The sequence below is a fragment of the Gordionus sp. m RMFG-2023 genome, chromosome 3 (genome assembly GCF_954871325.1).
Source record: "Gordionus sp. m RMFG-2023 chromosome 3, tfGorSpeb1-WG-v2, whole genome shotgun sequence".
In the NCBI taxonomy this organism is placed as follows: domain Eukaryota; kingdom Metazoa; phylum Nematomorpha; class Gordioida; order Chordodea; family Parachordodidae; genus Gordionus; species Gordionus sp. m RMFG-2023.
In genome coordinates this window covers 28983630-29006791 of record NC_088777.1, presented here as the reverse complement: position 1 = coordinate 29006791, position 23162 = coordinate 28983630, and the positions used below count along the sequence as shown (strand labels likewise).

At 30.0% G+C, this 23162-nt stretch overlaps 2 protein-coding genes across 2 annotated transcripts in view; both read left to right on the top strand.

Moving 5' to 3' along the window:
* Nucleotides 1-14308, top strand: part of LOC135926858 (uncharacterized) — a 36178-nt gene extending 21870 nt beyond the window's left edge. Inside the window, exons 4-5 of the mRNA XM_065462792.1 lie at nucleotides 5551-5816; nucleotides 10890-14308. Coding sequence (XP_065318864.1) covers nucleotides 5551-5816; nucleotides 10890-13867 — 3244 coding nt within the window. The 3' untranslated portion in view covers nucleotides 13868-14308. The remainder of the gene's footprint in view (nucleotides 1-5550; nucleotides 5817-10889) is intronic.
* Nucleotides 14309-16346: 2038 nt separating this feature from the next.
* On the top strand, nucleotides 16347-17066 carry LOC135926857 (uncharacterized). Its single transcript, XM_065462790.1, has one exon. It carries the CDS (start codon nucleotides 16347-16349, stop codon nucleotides 17064-17066), a length of 720 nt encoding a protein of 239 aa, XP_065318862.1.
* Nucleotides 17067-23162: the final 6096 nt, after the last annotated feature.

Genomic DNA, 23162 nt, shown 5'->3' with positions numbered 1-23162 from the left:
CGTTTTGAGCCGGCTAACTCAATATTTTCGCCAGAAAAATATTGACTAAGCCTCGAAATTTCGATAATATATGTCTACACCTTTGCTCCTTCTATGAACAAAATTTTCAGGCTTGCGTAATATTTTTCTGGATAAAATACTGTGTTAGCCGTTTTTAAAAATTGGCTCAAAACGAGCCGTTTAACAACACTACCATTTTTTATTTATTTTCATTCTGAACAGATATTTAGTATATTAAGAATTGATACTATAAAAAATTTGTGTAAATAATATTTTGAGAATATACTATATTAATTGTATTTATCAAAAAAATTAATAAAAAATATCAAGAAATGATAAATAATCTTAATGTTAATTTTTATTTTTTCTATCAACTTTCCTATCTACTTAATGCTAAATAAATCATTGTAAACTATATATCTCTAATGTTAAATTTGAAGAAAATTTTTTGTACATCATGGGATTCGAACCTATGGCTTAACGTTTTAAAGGCAAACGTTCTTCCACTCAGCCACCTTCTATATTAAATTTTGTAATATAATCTTTCTTATATATGTTATTATTTTGCTATTAACATTTATTTTTCAATTAATTTATATAATTTAGATCTTATTGTGTTTATATTCAAAGTAAAATTTATTAATTTTTATAAAATTATTTTTATATTACAATTTAGATTTAACAAATAAATTTAAATTATTTACCACCCCAAAATATGGCAGTAAAAATTTTTTATTTCAACCACAATATGGGATCTCTGCAAATAGAAATTATCAATATCTTCCCATGCCAGAAAATTAACCTCCCTCACTAATCCTAAGTATTTATTACAATTTAGATTTAACAAATAAATTTAAATTATATTTAGTCAATTGAAAAATAAACATTTATCTCATATTACCATCCCAAAATATGCCAGTATAAAAATTTTATCTCAACAATATTTGAACTCTGGAAATGACATACAATTCAATTTATCAATATCTACCGTACATTTTTGATTACAATTTCATATATTTTACGCTAAATTTAATAAAATGAATAAATAATCACTAAAATTTGTCATTTATTCTATATAAAAAGGTGTATTTAAAAAAAATTCATATAATACTTCAAGATTTTATTATTCCCGTCATTCTTGACGGGTTATCAACTAGTATATTATATAATAATGTATTTATTACCTATTATCCTTTGCGTATTTATTCCATGGCAGGAAAACTATAATTATATGTAATAGATACTATGAGTGTTAGCTAGTTTTAACTTTCACCCAACATTATATTAATCATAACTATATATAATTATTATAACCATATCTAATTGATGAATATAATAATTCTTGTTGTATAAATTTTTAATATAATAATTCTTGTTGTATAAATTTTTTTTAAAAATTTTACGGCCCGGCCCGGGTATTTAAAAAATAAAATTTTTCAGGCCCGGCCCGGGTATTTTTTTAAAAATTTAAAATCCGGACTTAGGGCCGGGCCTGCAGGTCTCTGATATATAATATTTTGAAAATGTAATAAGAACTTTGGATTTCAGCATTTAAAACTTCTATACTCTCAAATATTTTTATCATCATTTTAAGAAATAAAAAGTTTTCAAAGGCTTTATTTGTTGCAATAAATTTTTTGATTGTAGCATAATTTCTAATAAAAGTTATGATTATTTCATATTTCATTCTCCTTTCTATTCATTTTAGGATATCATTCGCATTCACCAGATGGCATAATGGCCCTAAAGAAGTTGAACTATCATTTTCTTGCATGGCACGAAATATCTCCATGCATTTGGGAGAATCTCGAACATAAGATAATAAATCTTTTATTGGAAAATCACGATATTTTGCAATAGTATTAAATAAATCTTGTACCACAAATTTAATGTTTGACCTGCACAATATTATATCTGGAAACTAGAAATCTTTACACTAATTAGAGGCTCCATCATCATTAACCTCTGCATTTTTTGATGTCTAAAGAATATTTAAGTAATATATCTTTGATTAATTCCTTCATTTTTTTATGGGGGCACGCCTTTACTAAGTCTGTGTCTATGAAATACTCGAACATATTATTAAATTTATTTCAAATATTGTTTTTAATATAAAAAAACATAAAATAAAATTGTATCAAAATGTTTTTAAAAACCTATACAGATTATATATTTTTGCATCTAGAAACTTTTACAACTCTGGATATTATTAACTGTTAATCTAAAATACCTATACTTTTGACAGGGATGCGAACCCGACTAAATTTTTGCCCGGGTTCGGTTCGGTCCGGGTTCGGTCTAAGATATAAAAAAGAAGGGTTTTCGGTTCGGGTTCGGTTCAAAGAAATATTTTTGAACCCGGGTTTGGTTCCTGGGAATTTTATTTGAACCCGGTTCAACCAGGTTCAGTGTATTGTTTAAAATCATATATGATATTTGTATAATTTTAAATACAAATATTAATAATTGGGATTTTATAATATTTTCAGATTTCCAATTAATTGAGGTGTTAATAAATTTTAAATAACTTAATCCATTTATGCATTTTTAAATTTTTTTAAATATATTCTCAAGATTCCTATTGGAGTTTTAATAAATTTTGAACAATTAAATTCATTTACGCCATTTTTTAATTTTTAACTTATTCTCAAAGATTATTAATTATAGGAAAATGAAAGTGAACAAGTCAAAGTAAAAATTATTATATTGGATATTGTTAATTTAAGAAATACATTAATAAAATTTTTAAAATTGATACATGACTATGCTTTGTATTTTTAACTATATTTTGCCTATAAATAAAATAAAAAATTTATTTTTTATACCTAATTTATGTCTAGTTTTTTAATTATGATTTAAATATAATTTTTTTTTTATCAATTCAAATATTCTTAAACCCGTGCTGAACCCGCCGGTTCTGGGTTTTGAAAATTTTATAAATGAAGTTCAGGTTAGGTTCGGGTTCAGTTCGAATCCCTGCTTTTGACAGACAAAAGAAAAATCCGCTTTATTCAGAGATTTTTTTATTCAGTAAAATGAAAAGATACGTTTAAAAGAAATGTAATAAAATTTTCAAGTCTTGCCCCCCCCCACCACCTATAAAAAGTTATGCCTTTTTTAGATTTATATTTTGCTACTATATCAAATGACTTTATTAGCTTTATAAAATTGTAAAACAGCTGTTAATAAGGAATATTTTATTATAGTGCGCACAAATTGAACGTTTCAACGCAGCGTTTAAAAACGCAAATAATGCATTTTAAATGCATTCGTTTAAATTGGACAGCATTTTTTTTGTTTTAAATTTAGACGTTTCATATTTTAAAAAAAATTAAAATTAACGGTTCAATTTACGCATACGTTTTATTATTTGCGTTTCGAAACGCTGCGTTGAAAGTTCAATTTGTGCGCACTTAATCATAATTTTACGAAATTATTAACTTTTCAAATCGAGCGAGCTCTGTCTGTATAATATTTTTAATTTACGTTCAGATTAATTTAAAATAATTCAACCCGCCTGCACGCTTATATTTAACTCATCTGTTCACAAATAACATTCGGGATTTCAGAAAACATTTTTTCTAGGTGTGGAACGATTAAAATTTTATTTTATATCACATATAGACGTACCAATTGATAAAATCTCAAAACTATTTTGCAACCCATTTAATCAACAAAGACATGTTTATTTTATAGAAAATAAAAATGTTTTACCTTGGATGACTCAAAAATTACCATTCAGATCGAAATGCACAAATTTTAGATGGGTCAGCCCTTCAGCTGCTACCGGACGAGTATATGCTTTACATAAAGATGAAACAATTAAAACTATTCATCTTTTTAATTTATTTCCTTCTTTTTTCTTTTGTTTATTGAGTTTATTATTAAAAACAAATTTAAAACAAAGGTCATATAAAAAACAATTAACGATTATAAAAATATAGCTCATATATATATAAATTTTTAATAAGGCAACTTAATAAAATAAATTGAATTAAAAAAACAATTAAGTGTTTGGTTAAGTACATTTCTGGAACCATGACTAGCAATGCAATTACTTTGATGAATAGCCATTGTAATGGCATGTTTCTGCACTTATTTCACTTAATTTCCTCCATAATAATGTGATAAATTTAAGAGATTCCTCACCAAAAACACCAAAAGTTTTGATAACAAGTGGGATAAAAATTAGGTTAGCGATGTATGAATATTTATTTATCTTCAAGATTTCTGCCAAACTAATTTCTGAGGCATTTATTTTGGATCCTGCCGGAAAATCGATGCACGTGTAATCCCAAGAAACTGGTAGACCAGATGGCCAGTTTTTTTAAAATATATAATTATTAATATCCCTAACTATATTTTGTTTCAAATACATTTTAAATTATGAAATGAATGATTATCCGTATTTTTATATCATTAATAAAATTGAATAATAAAAAAATTAAACAAAAGCTATATTATTGAAAATTTGTTACATTAAGATGTTATTTTTCAAACGAAAATTCAATGGTAAAAAATGCTTATTCCGGAAGAGTCGATAGCGTCGTTGGGATTTTCATCGTATATATATATTAGAGACCTGCAGAGGTGCCATTTGCACGTCTCGGCCCGGATTTAAAAATTTTGGGCTGGCCTTGCCCGGGTTTTATATTTTCATACCCAGCCCAGCTTGCATTTTTTTAAAAAGTTTCCACCCGAATTTCTTTAAAAAAAGTTTCGGTCAGGGTATGTAAATTTTTTATTAAAATATACCTATTCGGCATTTTAAGCATCATTTTTTATTTTCAGCGATTATTAAATCCATGTATAATTACTTTTCAAATTATCTTATCTTCCCATTTGCCCTAAAAGGAGTGAGTTTGACCCACTTTCAATTATACTGGTCGATGCTAATTTCATTATTTCCCGTTCCTCTTATAATTAAATAGTCTTTTATGTATCAGTCATTTGCGTTCTCTTGAATTTAGGGCAGATAAAATGATACCTATCAATAAAATTTTCCAATAAAAATTATTATATTTTAAATATTGTAATTTGATTGAATATCACCTTAAATAATGATTAGTCAATAATTAATTTGAATAATATTTTACTATAAATTTTCTAAGGATCGTCAAAATGAAAATAGGAAATATAAGTGATATAAATATAACCGAATGTTTTAAATCGTATATCTATAAAAATTAAATATAATATACTGATCGATCTTAATACCTACAGCAATTTTTACAAATACGGGATCGGCCGAATCCTGATCGATTTGACATGGAATGGCTCTTTTAGTGTGTAAGAGGCTAATAGAAATAACCTCACTTTTACAAAATTTAGTCATTTTCCTTACGATTTTTCTATTCTACTACAAATTTAATGTTTCTTATTTTAATTTAGTCATTTTCCTTAGGTATAAATGTTATTTTTCTATTCTACTACGAATTTAATATTTCTTTATTATTTTAATTTAATTATTTTCTCTATACGAATTCTTCAGAGGTATTTTATTTTTTACTTTTACCTAAAAAATCTTCATCTCTCAATATTCCAATTTAGGTACATGAACCCAGAAAACTATGCCAATCCATCAATGCACAATATCGGAGAAGTAAATCCTGCCACTTATTTGGTCTCCTTCTTACCCCCAGAACATAGAAAATTTACTCCCCTATTTTGGGCGGTGGTTTGCGATTTACCCTGTGAATTAATAGCTTTTCTTGTAAAAGAATGTGCCGCCGAACCCGAACAAGAGTGCTTTTGGGATTGGGGAGCTGCATGTGGATGGGAAGGAGAAAAAGATAGGGACAAGATCAGTTTCAATGGTAAAAAGTAAAATACATATGGTCCATTAATTATTGTCAGTGTTGCACCCAGGATTTTCCACAAAATTTTTGAATTGAGGAAAAAATTTATATTAAGCAGATGGGGGCTGTGCTTTTATACTCCCTTTGTGGGCCTTCAGTCAGCTTTTGCCAGGCAATTGTGACTTAGGTCAAAATTATAAATAGCCAATAATAATCAATATATGTTATTTTGGAATATCTCAGAATTGATTTTATTTAACACCTTTGTAGTCCTGTTTCTCGAGATATCAGGTGTGTTAGCTAGCTAAAATATACGGTTTTCTTATTTTTTTACCGATTTAAATAATTCCAGCAATTTTTAACAATTTTAAAAGAGGTCGACCGAAACTTGATCGACTTGACATCGAATGGCCAATTTCTTCTAATGATTGTTATTTTCGCTTACAAGATGAATAATCCTTTAAATTATGTCAAATACTTTAAAATAATATAATTTTATTTTTTTTATCGATTTTGAGAATGAAGCTGGCAACGTTCTAACTGATTTTTTTTATAAAAATTGAAGGTAGTATTTTTTCCAAAAAATCGTTTCTAATTCTTATATATTAAATAAAATGGCTGAAAATTGGAATAATCAATTACACTGTGTGATAAATTTCGACTTGATTTGATGGGAGAAAATATACTAAACATGTTTTAAGACAGTTTTTTATGCATATTCTAAATCCGCTATCAGTTTTTTTAGCACGTCAGGTTTTTTTATTTATTTTAGGTTAAAATGGCCAAAAAGGTCATTTTTAGCACTTTTTGAAGGTTTATAACTTCGGTTCTAATGATCCCTACAACTAAAAAATAATCTTAATTTTTGCAGCAAACCTTCCTTATTATTTATTATTATACATTTTTTTTTATAAAATTCTTACTCAATTTTTAAACAACCTATATTTTTTAAATTTACCTTTATTTATAAAATCTTTTTTAATAGAGCTTACATTTAATATATTTATTTATTGTGGCTTTCGTTCTCTTCGCTACACTGCACACGGTACGATTCCCAAACAATTTATTTTAAATGAAATAGTTATATTTCTCATATTTAAATAAATATATTGTGCTAAGCTAACCTATCTCACATTTTATTTTCATCAGGATTGCGATCATTTGGAGATCGCATCATATCTTAAATTCGTAAATGGAATAATTTATTTTTGACAATAAATATTTTTTCATATGATTCATTTAACTGGTTGGAATAGGCGATGGGAATTGATGGCTTAGAATTTCCGTTATGAAACAAAACTGCTTTCAAGCTGTTTTTGCTTGAATCGATGAACAAGCGCCATTCATCGAGCACCAATTCAATATTAAGTTGTAAAAAAAGTTGACCTAGATTGTTGGAATAGTATAAAAAATTTCGTAAGAGAATAAATTTCTAAACGATGCTCCACGGAATCGGTATGAAGTTCGAACTCCATTTTTTAAAATTTTAAAATCATTAAGCCTTGAGGCTAAAAATTCAGACTTTCTTTTTGAAAGTTGTAAATATCTGGTTGTTATTTAGTTGCTCTTGTGACATAAATGACGAATCCTCTTCGGGATGATACTCAAGATCAATATTGTCATTGTCCTGGCAACGTAAATTTTCCAGCTGCGAACTATTAAAAAAAGGAACTGTTGTATGCATATTATATTTTACCGGATAAACAACCGACGAAATTTCAGCATAACGAATTTTCTTCCTATTTTTTTTGTTAAACCCAAATGTACTAATCGAGCAAAAATAACAATCCCACGAATGATTTCTTGCTACGTGCCAAAATGCAGGTTTCGAATAAGGCAAATATGACCGTTTTCCATTTACCCATGAATTAAAAGAATTATAACATGTTTTAAATATGTAATTAGGGGCAAATGGTTTATCCAAATCGCAGAGTGGAATATTGTAATAAATTTCATAAATCCTTTGAATGATTGGAGAAATTGGACATTTTTGTGCGGGCAATATATAGCCCGCACAGATGTAACAAAATTTAGAGACACACTTTAAACAAGGGGACCTCGGCATTAATTTTTTGTAGAATATTATATAAGGAGGAAATTTGAATAATATTTAAAATCCAATTTAAAAAAGAAATTAAATGTTTATGAAAAATTAAGCGCGAAAAAAAATAATTCTTCTCCTTTCTTCTTAGTTCCTACTCGTTATTTGGCATTATTATTTATTGCCCATATTACGGGTTCAAGGTACTCCATTGGAAAATCATATATTTTGATATAAATTGATTAAAAAAAACAAATATTCTTAATACATCTAAAAAAGATAAATATTAATAAAAAATATGAAAAAATTACCAATTATTGCATTTTAAATGAATTTTGCTTCAAAAATGCTCAATTCAAAAAGAGTACAAATTAAAAAAGTGGGTACAGATATCTGATTTTGATAAATTGATCATAAATGCATAAAATATTACTAAATACAACTAAAAAAGATAAATATTACCTTAATTTTGCTTTAAAAATGCTTTATGCAGAGAAAATTTAATAAAAGTGTACAAATTAAAAAGTTCGAAAATATCTATACCGACTTTTTTAATTTAAGATTTTGGTTGAATTTTCATGGCATAGAGTACTTTTGAAACATAATTAGAATTAATTAATATATAATCTTGAGCATATTTATAGCAAAATTATATAAAATTTATCTTTTAAAGTTAATTATTTTGATAGTAATTTAAATTGAAAACTTAAGACTCCCAAAACGAAATTCTTTACCATTTCTCAAAAACCAATCGATAAAAATTAGTAAATTTATAAAGAAATATAAGTTTAACACTATCACCAATTTTAAGGGATTTTTATTCGATACTTTTTAAAATATATCCATATAAAGACCCAAATTTTACCATTTTTGAGATTTCGAAAAGTTGTCTTTATACGGTAATATTTTTAAAACTTGACTTGTAGGGAAAATTTGGAAAACGGATTCGAACTCAGCGTCAAATTCTGCACCAAAACTTGTTTTTATTTTCTTCTCCCATTTTTCTTGTCACACAGTGTTATTAACTTTTATTTATTGAATTTATAATATTAAATATACATATGATTACGCATATATACAGGAAATAATTTTTATAAAAGGTTAAATATGTCAAAAGTAGTTAGCAGTTGCTTTTGAAACCTAACTAGTTACAATTATTAGCTGCATTCATAAAAAAAGGTAACTAGTAAATAATAAATTGCGAAATAGTGCAAAAAATACAGGAAACAACAATGATGTATGTTATTTTAAAACGCGATATATATATATATTAAAATTGCGTGGGGATGATTCGTTTTTAGCGTAATCATTGTTATGTGATTTTCGGTTTACATCTTTATTCCTGTTCTAAGTCGGCAGTGTGAATTGAGACTTGGTCTAAGTTCCATGTTGTCGATGGTTCCGAGAGACCCGAGATGAGTGATAGCGTCTCTACGGTTTCGTTACTAAATAGGGAGGCGTTGACTTCTGCTTGGTCGATGAGGTCTTCTAAAGCAAGAGCCCCCACGGGGGGGGGGGGTGAATAGATCATGGGAAGATCGTTCCCCGACCCAGGTTTTTGGTGGGTCATCTGCCGGATTTTCTTCGGTAGGCACCCATTGGATATTTTGCGAAATTGCGGTAAAGTTGACCAGTCTTAGCTTGGCGAGAATTTGGGTCAACACAATCTCAATTGATGGGAATCTGGATCCTCCTTTTCTGTACGTAATAGCAGACAGTAAAGTCCGTGAAGATCATCGGGGGAACTCCATCCTTGTTGATGACAAGTAGGGCACCGACTCCGGCTGCCAGCACCTCTTTGGCGTTAGTTTGGTCTATGGCGTATCGGAACATTGAACAAGAAGGACGCTTCTTGGAATGATACTGTATTGTATCCCCAGAAAATTTTCACTTTGATTCATTAATATAACACATGTTAATATGGGTCAAAATTTAGAAACATCTCTTTTAGCTCTAATAACGAACTGAAACCTTCCAGGCATTGTCTCGAACAATGCCAGGTAGTTCTTAGACTTTATTTCCCCAAGTTTTTTTAATATATCAGGATGGAATATTTGCCTTGTATACCACATTATTGCAAATACTCTCAATTTCCAATACAGACTTTGACACGTCGCCAAATAACTTCTTACCATTCGGTAAAGGCTCGATCATATTTCTTTGTGAAATAGTATTGTTTTTCTTTTGATTAACTGTTAATAGAGATATTTTCTTGGCCTATCATTAGACTAAAAAGCAATATTATGCAAGCCTGATAATTTTGCTCATAGATGGCAGAAAGGTTTGGACCTCAATTTACCAAATCTCGAGGCATACATAATATTATTCTGGATAAAATCTTAATCGTGCCGTTTAACAACATTAATACGGTGTAAAAATGAAAATCACTTTATAAAATTTATAACTCAAGAAATGAATCATTCTGTTGCAGGTTTAGATAGATAATTTTTTTTTGTCTTATCTCCCAATTTTTAAGTCATTAACAAGATTTGATCCACGATTCCCTGATAATTTGTTGCAAACTGCGTTTATCCCTGGATTCTGTCAAATTTTGAGACCAATGCGAGCAGATTTGACTAGATCAATTAATTCATTAATATTGTCACTGTTTATTTCTATGCCCCCTGAATAAAAAAAGAGTAAAATTTATTCTTTTAAAAAAATTTATCTTATAAAAATTATTAATTTTAAAGATAACGTTAAAATATTTATAAATGATAATAAACATTTAAACTTTAAATTTTAAAGATTGTGTAAATTGATTTATCAGTAAAATCAATAGCCTCTAACTCTTTACATATATATTTACAGGAAAAGAACAGTTGATAAAGAATATAAATATTCTAAAATAATAGCGAAATTTTTTATATATTATTTAGACCAGATCAACTAAAGTTTTCCTTTTGCGGCTCTTTTTAATTAAAAGTCAAATCGATTCTTGAATTAATGAGTACTTTATGTTCAAAAAAGTATACTCATCAAATTAACTTAAAGGAAACACTTGTCAAATTATTATTTAAATTTTAAAAATATTTATATTTACAATCTAGCCGTCATTGTCAGACGAATAAATGCCCTAAACTCGAGTCCAACTGCTTTCGCCGTCTCAAATGATAATGGAATCATACAAACTAGTGATCCAATCAGTGCATCCTTGAATGATGATATGAATTATGATCCAGATTCAGGCTCAAGCCATTCTGCCCAAGATTTAAACGATTTAAATAGTATTTTTGATAATGTTACATTCCTCGACACTAATATGTCTAACAATTATAGTGAAGATATGGAAAACCTGAATAACCAAAATAATAACGCCAGTGTCCATAATTTCCGAAATATTCAAGATGAAATATCCGATACCTACCCCTCGATTCTTGATACAATTCCCGTTCAGCCTATTGGTAATTTTTCTGCACACCTTAATTATCACATCACTCAAAACGCATATCACGAACCTATGCGCGACGGCTCATCTAACCACAATGTTCTCGACTTTTCGCGCCACCAACTTGTGACACCCTTATGGGGTGCCGCCGTTCTGGGCCGAATTCTCGCCGCCCGTGTCTTAACACGTATTGGGCGTGCGCGCGCTGACACACGTTCAGCGACGACGGGTAGTACGGCTTTACGCTCTGCCTGTTTTTTAACACGGCACTCTGTGGCGGCTTATCTCGTAGAAGTCTGCGGGGCCAATCCTTGGGCTGTCAATCATTTCGGCGGTACTCCCCTTATTAATTCCGTCCAATGTCCCCTTTTATGTGAATATCTTATAAGGAGATGTGTCACAGGTGGAATAGCTCGATATAAAACTAAGTGTGGGAAAGATATTGGAAATAACGAAACTGCCCTTAATTCTAAAGAAGGCGAGATAGATGCTTATTATCATGATTATTACGACATCAATATGCCACCTATTAACCTCATTATTGAATCAAAGGCTACAAATAGCCTACAAGAAAGTATTGATCAGAGTCCCGATGCGAAATCTAGAGTGATCAGAACTATTTTTGTGAATCGAGCCGATGCGCAGGGAAAAACCGCTCTGCATTACGCGGCTCAAGAGGACCATTGCGCCAGCGCAAATGTTTTGATGAATTATGGAGCCAATCCTGGTATTCGTAATAGATTTGGAAATGACGTTTGGGAAACCTGTGGCCTATATGGCTCTACTCGCGTCCTCAACGTTTTAATTCGATTTGATTCAAACATATCGAATAACGGGAAAACTAATTTCCAAGATTGCTGTAGATGTATTAGTAATAATACTCACCTAAACTTTGACAATTATAATATTCCTAGGCATAATGAAAAGGGCAATATTGAGATGGCTAACAGCTGCAATATTATAGAAAGCAATAGTGCGTTTATAAATAATTTACATTCAAATTATGCCAACGTTAATAGGGGTATAATCGAGAACAACCACACTTTTATACCTATCGTTCCTGAAGATCAAATCAGTCGAGCTTACTATCTTTTAGGAAGTACTGCAATCGACGAAAACGATGACATACCACTAGCTGCGAGTTTTTTTCATTTAGGGCTGCAACGTAGAGAAGCGATAGCGTATAAAATTTTATCGTCAACGCAAACACCTAACAAAAACCTACAAGTTTCTTCAAGCACTATAAAAAATCTGATTAGCTCTTCCCATCCTAAATTTCATTGTTTAATGCCTCTGAACATTCAGGAATTTGCTTCTTCCGCAGAGCTTGAAGCATTTATGGATGGCGGTGGCGATATGATCTTACCCCACCTTCAAACCGCGCTTTTGACCGAAAGAATTCTCGGACCCTGGCATGAAGTCACTCAAAATCGGCTGATCAGATGCGCTTTCAAGCTATTGGCCTTGGGAGAGTACCCTGCTCCATGCATAACGCTCTGTATTTATGCCTTACAGTCTTGTTTAGCCACCTGTTATGATTATTATTCTTATAGTAAGGATATCACAAGTAATAATACGGGTTTGTTAAGAGATTACTCACCTATAATTGGCACACATTCTCTCTTTGACGACCACACTTGCTGGCTGATTACTACCTTGGTCAAGGCGGTGTCAGAATATGAGAACAAGTACAGAGTGGGATATTTTCATCTCAATTCTCCCCTTTCCCCTACTCACACAACAAATCGAGCTTCTAGAATTAGTTCTCAAACTTTGCTGACTTTGATTTCTATTCTATTTCGATCCGTGATTTCATCCATGGTGTCAGCATTCACAGGAACTGACTCATACCTATGTACATTAATGGCATCTTCATCTCGCACCCCTTACACATCCTACATCCCTACCTTTCAAGGGCCAGTATGCCCTAGCCACCGGGTCAATTTTAATTCCATACTTTCCTCATCCCTCTTCTTACTCTACCTAACATTTCTTCGCGTTGAACCTGAATTCCGCTCCTCACTCTCCTTTATTCTCCAAGGTGGTTTACCCGTTTTTCTGCCGCCCGACGCCTCTACCTTGGTTCACCATTTGGCGGACTTTTTAACTCCCCTTCGATGGGAACCGGAACCAAACTCCTTTAGGCGAGACCACCTCCATTCTTTCGTAGACTGGCTATTAACCGCTTGGCGCCCGCTTGCGGCCCATCTCCATACGACTGACTACAAGGGGGCTACCTTTATTCATCGCTTACTATCTCCTATATTTGTAAATTTTTCAATAGATTCCATAGATTACTGTAAATCGCCATATACTATCTCTTTATTAAAGATGATGATCGTAAACTTCGGTGTTCACCTAGACACTCCTATTAGCCTTAATTGGCGATTACCACATAATGTGTCATCTCAATCACCGAAATCGGATACTCAAATATTGAATGGCGCAAAGACTGGTCAAATCACTCGCATATGCAATATTATACCGTTTGAGACTATTGAGACTGGGACGGTCCCTCCGCTCACATGTTTGGCTGCACGGGCCATTAATTTATCCAATAATTTTAGTAGCATTACTTCTTTACTTCCCTTGGGAGTGGCAGAACTTATACATATACATAACTTGGTTCCCCTAACTTGAAATTAGGGGAGAGGGGTGTTATAATCAACTATTGAAATATCTATTTGGCCGACGTAATATATTCTAGTCTCAACTTAAAATTTTTCCAGAGTATTTCTCTAATAATATTTAAATATTTTGAATTACTAGTAAATCAAACAATCAATGTTTTTATTATCACCATTGGGTTGTATTGTAAAAACATAATTATAACTTTTTATGATTTTTTTAAAATTCAAACTCCGTTAATTAGGTTCATGTCGCATGGAGATAAGTTATTTTTGTTAAATTAGTGTCTAACATTTTTAATATTATCTGCAAAGCTCAAATTCTATATTGTCACTATAATGATCTTATACCTATTTCTATGCGAAAAATATTCAGATATTATATTAAGATCTTTAAATTATAATATATGTTATCTATATGTTTTTAAAAATAAAATTTTATATTATTTATATAAATAAAGGATACATATTTACACGAATAAATTTTATACATAAAATTATAGTAATTATTATTTATTTTTTTAATCTTACATGTTTATTTCATAAATATATGCGTTATATTTATTGTATCTCTCGATTTGTAATTGACAGATATGGACATCTTTGTTTTAAGATTTGTTATTACTTGAGATCATATATATTATTGTGAATTATACGGAAATAAAATTATAGATATGAAATATTGGTTTGGAGTTTTTAAACAATATACATATATAATATTGGTGCCGTTTTAACCACGGATGAGACAATTGGGAAGAATTTGGCGTAATATAAATATAGAAATCTACGATCATGGAAAATTAAAAAAAAAGAGAATATTTAAATACAAAGGTTTCAAAAAAATTTATATATGTAACATATAAAATTAAAAATAAAAAAGTAGAAAAAAATTGGAATATGTTTTGAAAAGAGAAATAATGTATTAATTTAAATAACTATTAATAGAATTAAATTAGATGAATTAAAAATTAGAAATTTATAAATTAATTGATTTATTTTTAGGAATTGAAAATTATATGAATTTAAAAATGATGGAAAATGAAAGGAGTTTATATTGATTAAGATGTAAAAATAATATGTTAAAATTAAATTATTTTCAGACATGAAGCATAAATATAAGATTGAGGTTAAGCATAGGGGTGGGACCAATACCAATATAATATTGGTTTACAATACCAATATAAACCAATATATATAAATATTGGTATTGCTTTTACAACCAATACCAATTACCTAAATATATTGGTTTTGATATATTGTTTAAATACAATTTTAACCAATACCAATATTAAAAATAACATAATTATTTGGGTTTATCGTGAATAATTATATCGTGGTATTTTTTTTACTTTCATTGCAAAAACTGATTACATCTGTTATTTCTTCCAAATACTACTGTGATATCAATATTTCTGTTATTTATAATTATAGTTTATTTTTATTATGGAAGTAAATTTTTTACATGATATCTATCAATTTTATTTATTTATTTAGGATATTATAATAAATGAAGACCAAATAGAGTTAATAAATATAGATGCTGTTGGTACTAATAATAATAGCGATAATGAACAAGAAGAATTATCAATATCTAATAAAAGACGAAATTCAGCAAAAATCTGGGAATTTTATACTACTTGTGATAATAAAAAAAGGCAATTTGTAATAAATGTAAAAAAAAATATCACTTCCTAATTTTGGAACCTCAGGATTATGGACACATCTTAAATCCATCCACCCAACATTATATAAGAAATGTGAGCAAATAAATATTGGCAGTAAAAAAATTAAGACAATAAAATCATTTTTACTTAATAATATAAATAATAAAGCTAATTTAATTATAAACTTTTTCATTCAAAATAATTTAGCCTTTTCAATAGTTGAGGATATCACTTTTAAAAATTTAATAGCATACTAACATTAGTTTCTAGAAAAACGCTAAAAATAGAAATTATGAAACATTATCATAGTTCTTTTATCAATTTAAAATCTGTACTTTCTAACATTACATCTAAATTTTCCTTAACAATGGACATTTGGTCCTCTCCAAATAAAATACCCTTTATGGGCATAACAATTCATTATATTGATAATGATTTTAAATTAAATAATCATTTATTAGATTTTATTCCTTTTAAATCAGCACATAATTCTATTAATATTTTTAATTCTGTATTAAAAGTAAAATTTGAAATTTTTTTTGCATTACATCAGACAATGCAAGTAATATTTAGCATTTCTAAAAATTTTAAAACAAAAAGATAATTTTGATAATGTGTGCAAATGCTTTTGCCATATTATACATTTGGCTGTCATGGCTGCATTGGAACCCTTAAATACAACTTTAAAAAAAATAAGAAATTTTTAAAAAATTTTTAAACTTTCTAATAAACTCGAAAAAATATATCTTGAAAAAAATCCACACTTAAAATTTCCTCACCCAATTTTGGATATACCAAGTACCAACACGTTGGAATTCAACATACCAAATGCTTGAAAGAACAATATTGCTCAAACCCTATTTGACAACATATACCAATCATTTACAAAATACCAATCAAGAAAATTATATTAGTGCCTTAGCCTGGAATAATATAGAAATATTCCGAGAATTTCTGGAACCATTTAATTTTGCTACAGAGATGGCCTCATGTGCTAATACTCCAACAATTATTCCTTTATATTCCAGTATTTTTGAGCATGTGGAGAGTTATAATAATAATCCTAATGCTATTTTAAAGACAGCTTCTTTAGCTGCCTTAACAAAACTTAATAAATACTATAATTTTATTATTTCAACAATGATTGACCCAAGATTTAAACTATCAAGTCATTTATTAAAGCATAATAATATGGAAACTCTTATTGGATATCTTACTAATGAATACAATATTTATAAAATAAATAATAACAATTCAGCGGAACTTACAAATGAAGCACAAAATAACAAAAAATTGTCCTTTTATGACAAAATTTATCAGGTGAAACATCATAATAATAACAACTTAGAAATAAGTAAATACGTAGATGAAGCCACAATTTCCAATGATACAAATCCATTAGATTGGTGGAAATTAAATAAAAATAGATATCCAGTATTATCAAATATTGCCAGAGATTATCTAGCAATTCAGGCCACCTCATCTAGCTCTGAAAGGGCTTTTTCAGAAGGACGGTGTTATAACAGACCAACGTTGTTCACTAGATGAGCATACTATACAACCTTGCCTGTGCCTAAAAAGTTGGATGCGCATGCAAGATTCTTCTTAAATACATAAAATTATTTCCTCTTATATTAAAATTATATCATTCTTTTGCATTATATTTTGTATAAATGGACAGTTATGTTACATTTTTAGTTTACTTATTTTGCTATGTTCTTTGTGATAAATAAAATGGTTCAAAATCAATACGTTTATTATTGTTGATACAAAAAATACATGATTAAATCAAAATTTTTTATATTCACATCACCTAATAAATTCCTAGTTTAAAAAAAGAATTTGAATTCAGTAAAATTTTGAGAGTTGGTTCTTAGCCCGAATTTTATGGTATCATGATTTTTTTCCCCATGTTTATCTAAAATTAGAAATTAAGGGTTTTATAATCACTATTTCTATTCTTTTAATTAATAATTTGAATATAAACCAATAGTTACCAATATAAACCAATAGCAATACCAATACAAGAAATAGAAAATATTGTTTAAACCAATACCAATACAATATTTTGTTAATATTGGGTTTTTACTATTGGTTCCCAGCCCTAGTTAAGCATATACAAAGAATGATTGAAAGTTAAGAAGTTGCGGGTTAATATTTTTGATATTTATAAGTTAAAATTTTAGATGAGTAATATTTTATATATAGTAATAGTTTATATAGTTGAAAGAATTAAATTTTAAATGTATGAATTTATAAAAGTAAAGTTAATGTTGAACAAAGAAAGAGAGGGATGAAATTCAATAAAGTGTGTTTATTTAAAAAAAAATTTATAAGTTGTTTTAAAATTTATAGTTAGATTTTGGGCAAATAAAAGATGAGATAGTAGAAAGTAACGTATGGGTTTGAAAGGTTTTCAATTGTCTTAATTGAGAAAATTAATATAAATAGTTAAAAGTAAAACGTGGGTTTAAAATAGTTTTTTTAGGTTTATTTTAGAATTTGGTGATATAAAAATAGAGGAACCATTATATATTAGTGTGATTTCGGTTTATTTTAGAAATTAATGGTATATAAATGGAGTAATCATTATATATTATTGTGATAAAAGTCTACGTTTGAATTTTTTTAGGAACATTGGATACGGTTGGAGTAATAATAATTTTTGTATCATAGGCAAGGTGGGGGCAATAATAAGCTTTGTATTATATGTTTTTATTTTAACTTTTAAACCCAGTGTTTTGATGTTTTGCCTTAAGATTCATTGAATGACATAGGTATGTCATAGGAAATTAAGACCTCATGTTATGCAGGGCAGAAAAGATTGCATACGTGATAATACCGTATTTTCATTCCTTAACTTAAAACCCTATTTTTTTAGTTATCCCTTTAAAACCCGTGATGATCCCGGATAGTTCTGATCCCTTTAAAAATTACGATATATATATTAATACAATACATTGGGAATATAATCTAAAATGTGTTGCATTTTTTGGGAATATATCAACCATAGTTAATCCTTTAAACATAGTTATTCAGCTAATAATGCATCATAAGACACTTTAATTCGATAAAAATTTAACAAATATTTTTCTATCTTTATCTGAAAAAGGTTGGGAAGGCTTTTGTGGAAATAATATTTGCAGATTGGTAAGTGCTGCATGTGCATGATGAATTAAAAACCATTCATTTATTTGGGTTATTAAGTGAGGGACATTTGTTTTATAATACTATTCTACTGATCCTATATTAATGTTTTAAAGAATGAGCTTGCCTTGCTGCATGTCGACGGAGACAAATATTAAACTATAGTTCTGCTTTTGCCTCAACAATAACATATAAAATATGAAATTCTTCATCAAAATTCTCTAATTTCCTTGAGAAATGCTCTCCACTATTCTATCTTAATCAAGTAAATGTGTTTTTGAAAAGTTTTACTTAAAATAGTTGTATAATTAAATAATACATTCTAATGAGAAGAAAAATTTGTAATAAGCATTGAATCCAATAATTTTCTTGCTTCTGAGGAAATATTTCTTTCAGGCTTTGTGATATTTCAGTAATAGCAAGGCTCTTCTAACTCCATAAAAGCTGTTACTGCTTGATGATCTTTCTCCCTGTTGGACAAAGAGTTTCAGAAATAATTATTATTTGACTAGAAATTTAAAAATGATAGATACGTCATACGTCATAATAAGCGCAATTACCCTTTATCGCTATATGAAACAGCAGAGCTACGCTTGGACTATCTCATCCCATCTAATTGGGTTAAGAAATTTGGGGGTAACCTATGAGATGAGCCCATCCACAGTTCTTGGGCAGGCTGCAGTTACCTGTGCGCGCAAGAGGCGAAACCACTTGCTTAAACGCCTACGGGAAATAAGAAGAGAGAGAAAAGCCCGTACCCGATTAAGTAAAATGTAAATTATAGGGAGGGGTATTGGTAGATTTTAAGTTTATGGTCTATATTGAATTTGTTTATATAGTAAAAATATGATATATTTTTTTAAATAAATCTGCCTTACTATTTAAGAATATTAAGATTAGTGAGTTAAGTATATTTTGGATAATTATATCAAGGTAGGTACATGAAGAGTTTTATAAACAAATAGATAAATGTATGTTTACCATGGCGGGAGGAAAGTGGTGCTTATGTTGCTGGGGGGGCTAAGAGATTTGGAGGGAGCAGGTAGCCCGATTTGATTTTTAGAAGCTTTTTTATTGAGCTTTTATTATTGTTTAAACGTATGAATTGTTCCATCGTTAGATTTAGGCTTATGATTTCTTTTATCGTTCTGTATAGCCAATATGACTTGTATTTACCGTATGTTTTACCTTCATGAGACTCGAGCCAGATTATAGCTTCATGGACTATGTTTTGTCTGAAGTTTCTGATGGTGTGACCAAAGAGTTGAATGTGCCTTTTTTTGAGAGTAGTCTCGATCGGGACATTTTTTGAAATTCGCCATAGGCTGGCATTCGAAATTATTCTTGGATAGAAAATACCGTTGAGCTGGCGCAGACAGCGGTTTACGAAAACTTGTATTTTCTTTGTCTGAGATTTATTTATTTCCCAAGTGTCGCTGCCGTAGAGGAGGACTGGAATGACTGTGGCGTTAAAAATTCGGAGCCTCGTTTTGACTGAGATCTCTCTCGCTGTCCATAGTTTGTAATATTTCATAAAGGTTATTTTGGCGTTTTTTAGTCGGGCTTCGATTTCACCGCTGATATTTCCTTTATTATCGATAAGTACGCCAAGATATTTAAAATTGTTAACTATTTTAATTTCATTTCCCTCAAATGTTAAGTTATTTATAGACGCCTCTGGGGATGGCATAATAAACGTTTTATTAAAGTTTATGGTTAAACCTACTTTGTTGCTATGAAAGCATAAACTTGTTAGTAAGTCTATTGTCTCATCTCTTGATTTGGTGATTAAAACTAGATCATCTGCGTATGAGATGATTCTTAGGTGATTGATATTATTATTGTTTGATGATATATCAACTAGGTTCATGGTGTTCGTGGTTTCCTTTATAATTTTGTTTATGATTATATTGAACAAAATAGGTGATAGTACACAGCCTTGTTTTACCCCTCTTTTAATCTTGAAGTAAGGTGAGAAAGTTTGGCCTAGCTGTAATTTGGCCCAAGAGTTATTGTAATGGTACTTCAAAATTTTAATTATGTTTGGATCGATATTGCAATCTTCTAGAGTCTCCCAGAGGGCATTGTGTTTCACGTTGTCGAAGGCTTTGCTGTAGTCTATGAAAGTAAATATAAAAGGAAGTTTATATCTAAAACACTTCTGTAGATAGATTTTAAGAGCTAGGATGGGTTCGTTGATGTTCTTATTTGGTCTGTATGCGCAAATATTGCTTGAAAGGAGGTTTTTGGTAGAATCAAGAATTCTGTTCTTCAGGAGCACCATGAACACCTTTGAGACTGTGGAGGTGAGAGCAATGGCCCTATAGTCTGCGAAAGATGAAGGATGAAGTTTCTTGGGAAAGTTGCAGATTGTGGATTTATTCCAATCATCTGGGGTCTTGCCTGAATGCCATATTTTGGTGAATATGGCTAATAGATATTTGGAAATGCTCTCTGGAGCGGCTTTCATGTGTTCATTTCTAATCCCATCAGAGCCAGGGGCTCTATTATTTTTTAGTTTGTTTATGGCTCTGTTAATTTCTGTGAGGGAGAAATTGGAGTGGGATAATGGCAAGATTGTCCGTTGGGGGTTCACTATCTTGGAAGGGATCCTGGACTCAAAGGCTGACATATAGAAGTCTGTCCAGATGGCCATTTGCTCCTGAGGGTCTGTATATTTGTTACCTCCTTGTAAAGTAAGTATTGGTAATTTCTTAAAGCAGGCTGGTTTGCAGAAGTGTTTGAGCTTTTTATAGGCGTCATGAGTTTTGTTGTTCCTCATATCTATTTCTATTTCTTCAGCTTTCTTTGCTAGGTAAATCCTACGATCGCTACGTAGTAATCTCTGAATGCGTTTCCATAGTTCTAAATTACGGCTTCTATCATTTTTTATCGATAGGATTAAGTTTTTTGTATTTACTGAGAGCCATTCTCTTTTTGGTATTTGGCTGTGGTTGAGATTATTATATGCATGGAAAACCGCACTTTTGAAGTCTGTCCAACATTCTTCTAATGGTTTGGTAGGGAAGAGCTGAATGGTCCTAGCTAGGCCTGAGCATATTGTTTCATTATAGGTTGTTTTGTCAATATTAGTGAAGTGCCATTTGGTAGGTTGTTCTGGCGTTGTACGTATTGTGCTATGGATGCGCCTGGTATTATTGTTTCTCCATTCATCACTACGTATTATTATATGCGCTTTGATCAGTTTGTGATCTGATATGTTTATGTTTAGGATAGCCTTTACATCTGCAAACCAGCTATGGATATTGGATAGGAAGAGGTCAATTTGGGAGGAGTGGCCGCCTCTTGAGAAGGTCATGAGGTGAGGAGGTTTGTGTTTGAAGAACGTGTTTTCAATTTTTAGATTGTTATCAAAACATATTTGGAGTAGTTTTTTTCCATCTTTATCGTTGCTGTTATATATTGTTGTGTGGCCTATAGTATTGCTTACTTTGTATGTTATCTCATGGCCTATCTTAGTATTGAAGTCTCCCATAGCTATGATATTGTATCTTTTTGGTAGGGAGTTTATCACGTTATCTAGATGTTCTAGGAATAACATTCTTTCTGTGAGTTTAGGGGGGACGTAAACATTGAGGAGGATGGTGGGTTTGTAGGCGGTATTCAGGTATAGTACAGCAATTCTTTCGGTTATAGGGACAAATTTTATAATGAATTTTTTGAGCTTATTTTTGATAAGGAAGGCCACACCTGACCATTTATTGTTCGTGGTTCCAGAGCTATAGTATATATAATTTGTAAATTGGGCCGAATGGTTGTCGGGGGAGTGAGTTTCCTGTAAACCTATTATGTCGGTAGAGTCATTTGATAATAACGTCATAAGAATTGACATTTTATCTTTGATGCCATTAATATTTAAGGAGGACAAGAAAAGAGACCCGTTTAGCATAGTTTTAACGGAGGAGTTAAGATTCATGATGTAAGGTTTGGTAAAGAAATTTTTCTGAACTTGTATTTTGCTTGAGCTAAAGAGTTACGTGAAGGACTAAATTAGTTAGAAAACTATATGTTTTAAGAAAATTAAATCTTTTATAAGATAAATTTGGGTGAAAGCGACAAAAAGGGAAAAAAAATTATGAAGAGAAAATAAATAAGCGAAATAATAACCTTTAGTCCGGAGTGTTTGCTGGGATCCGAGTGGTTGGGTAAATTTAAAATAATTTAAAATGATTTTAAATATGGCAGAAAATTTCTTAAATATAAATGGGTGAAAAGAAAATAATTATGTAGAACTATTCTAGTTATTTCCGTTTCGATATCTTATTTATTACAGAAAATTAAATAAAATAATTAAAATAGGAAAACATGGAGATCATAATAATTTTGTAATTTGCATGTTGTTTATTTATAATATTCAAATTTCTAGAATTTATAAATTAAATTAAAATGAAGTTATGTTGGGAATATACGGAAAAGAAAACAAACAAAAATAAACATAAATAAATAATAATAAAAGGGACTCGGCGGAATTATATG

Excerpts from the sequence above, each read along its gene's own strand:
- LOC135926857 (XM_065462790.1), top strand. The coding sequence starts at position 16,347 with ATGCTTGAAAGAACAATATTGCTCAAACCCTATTTGACAACATATACC.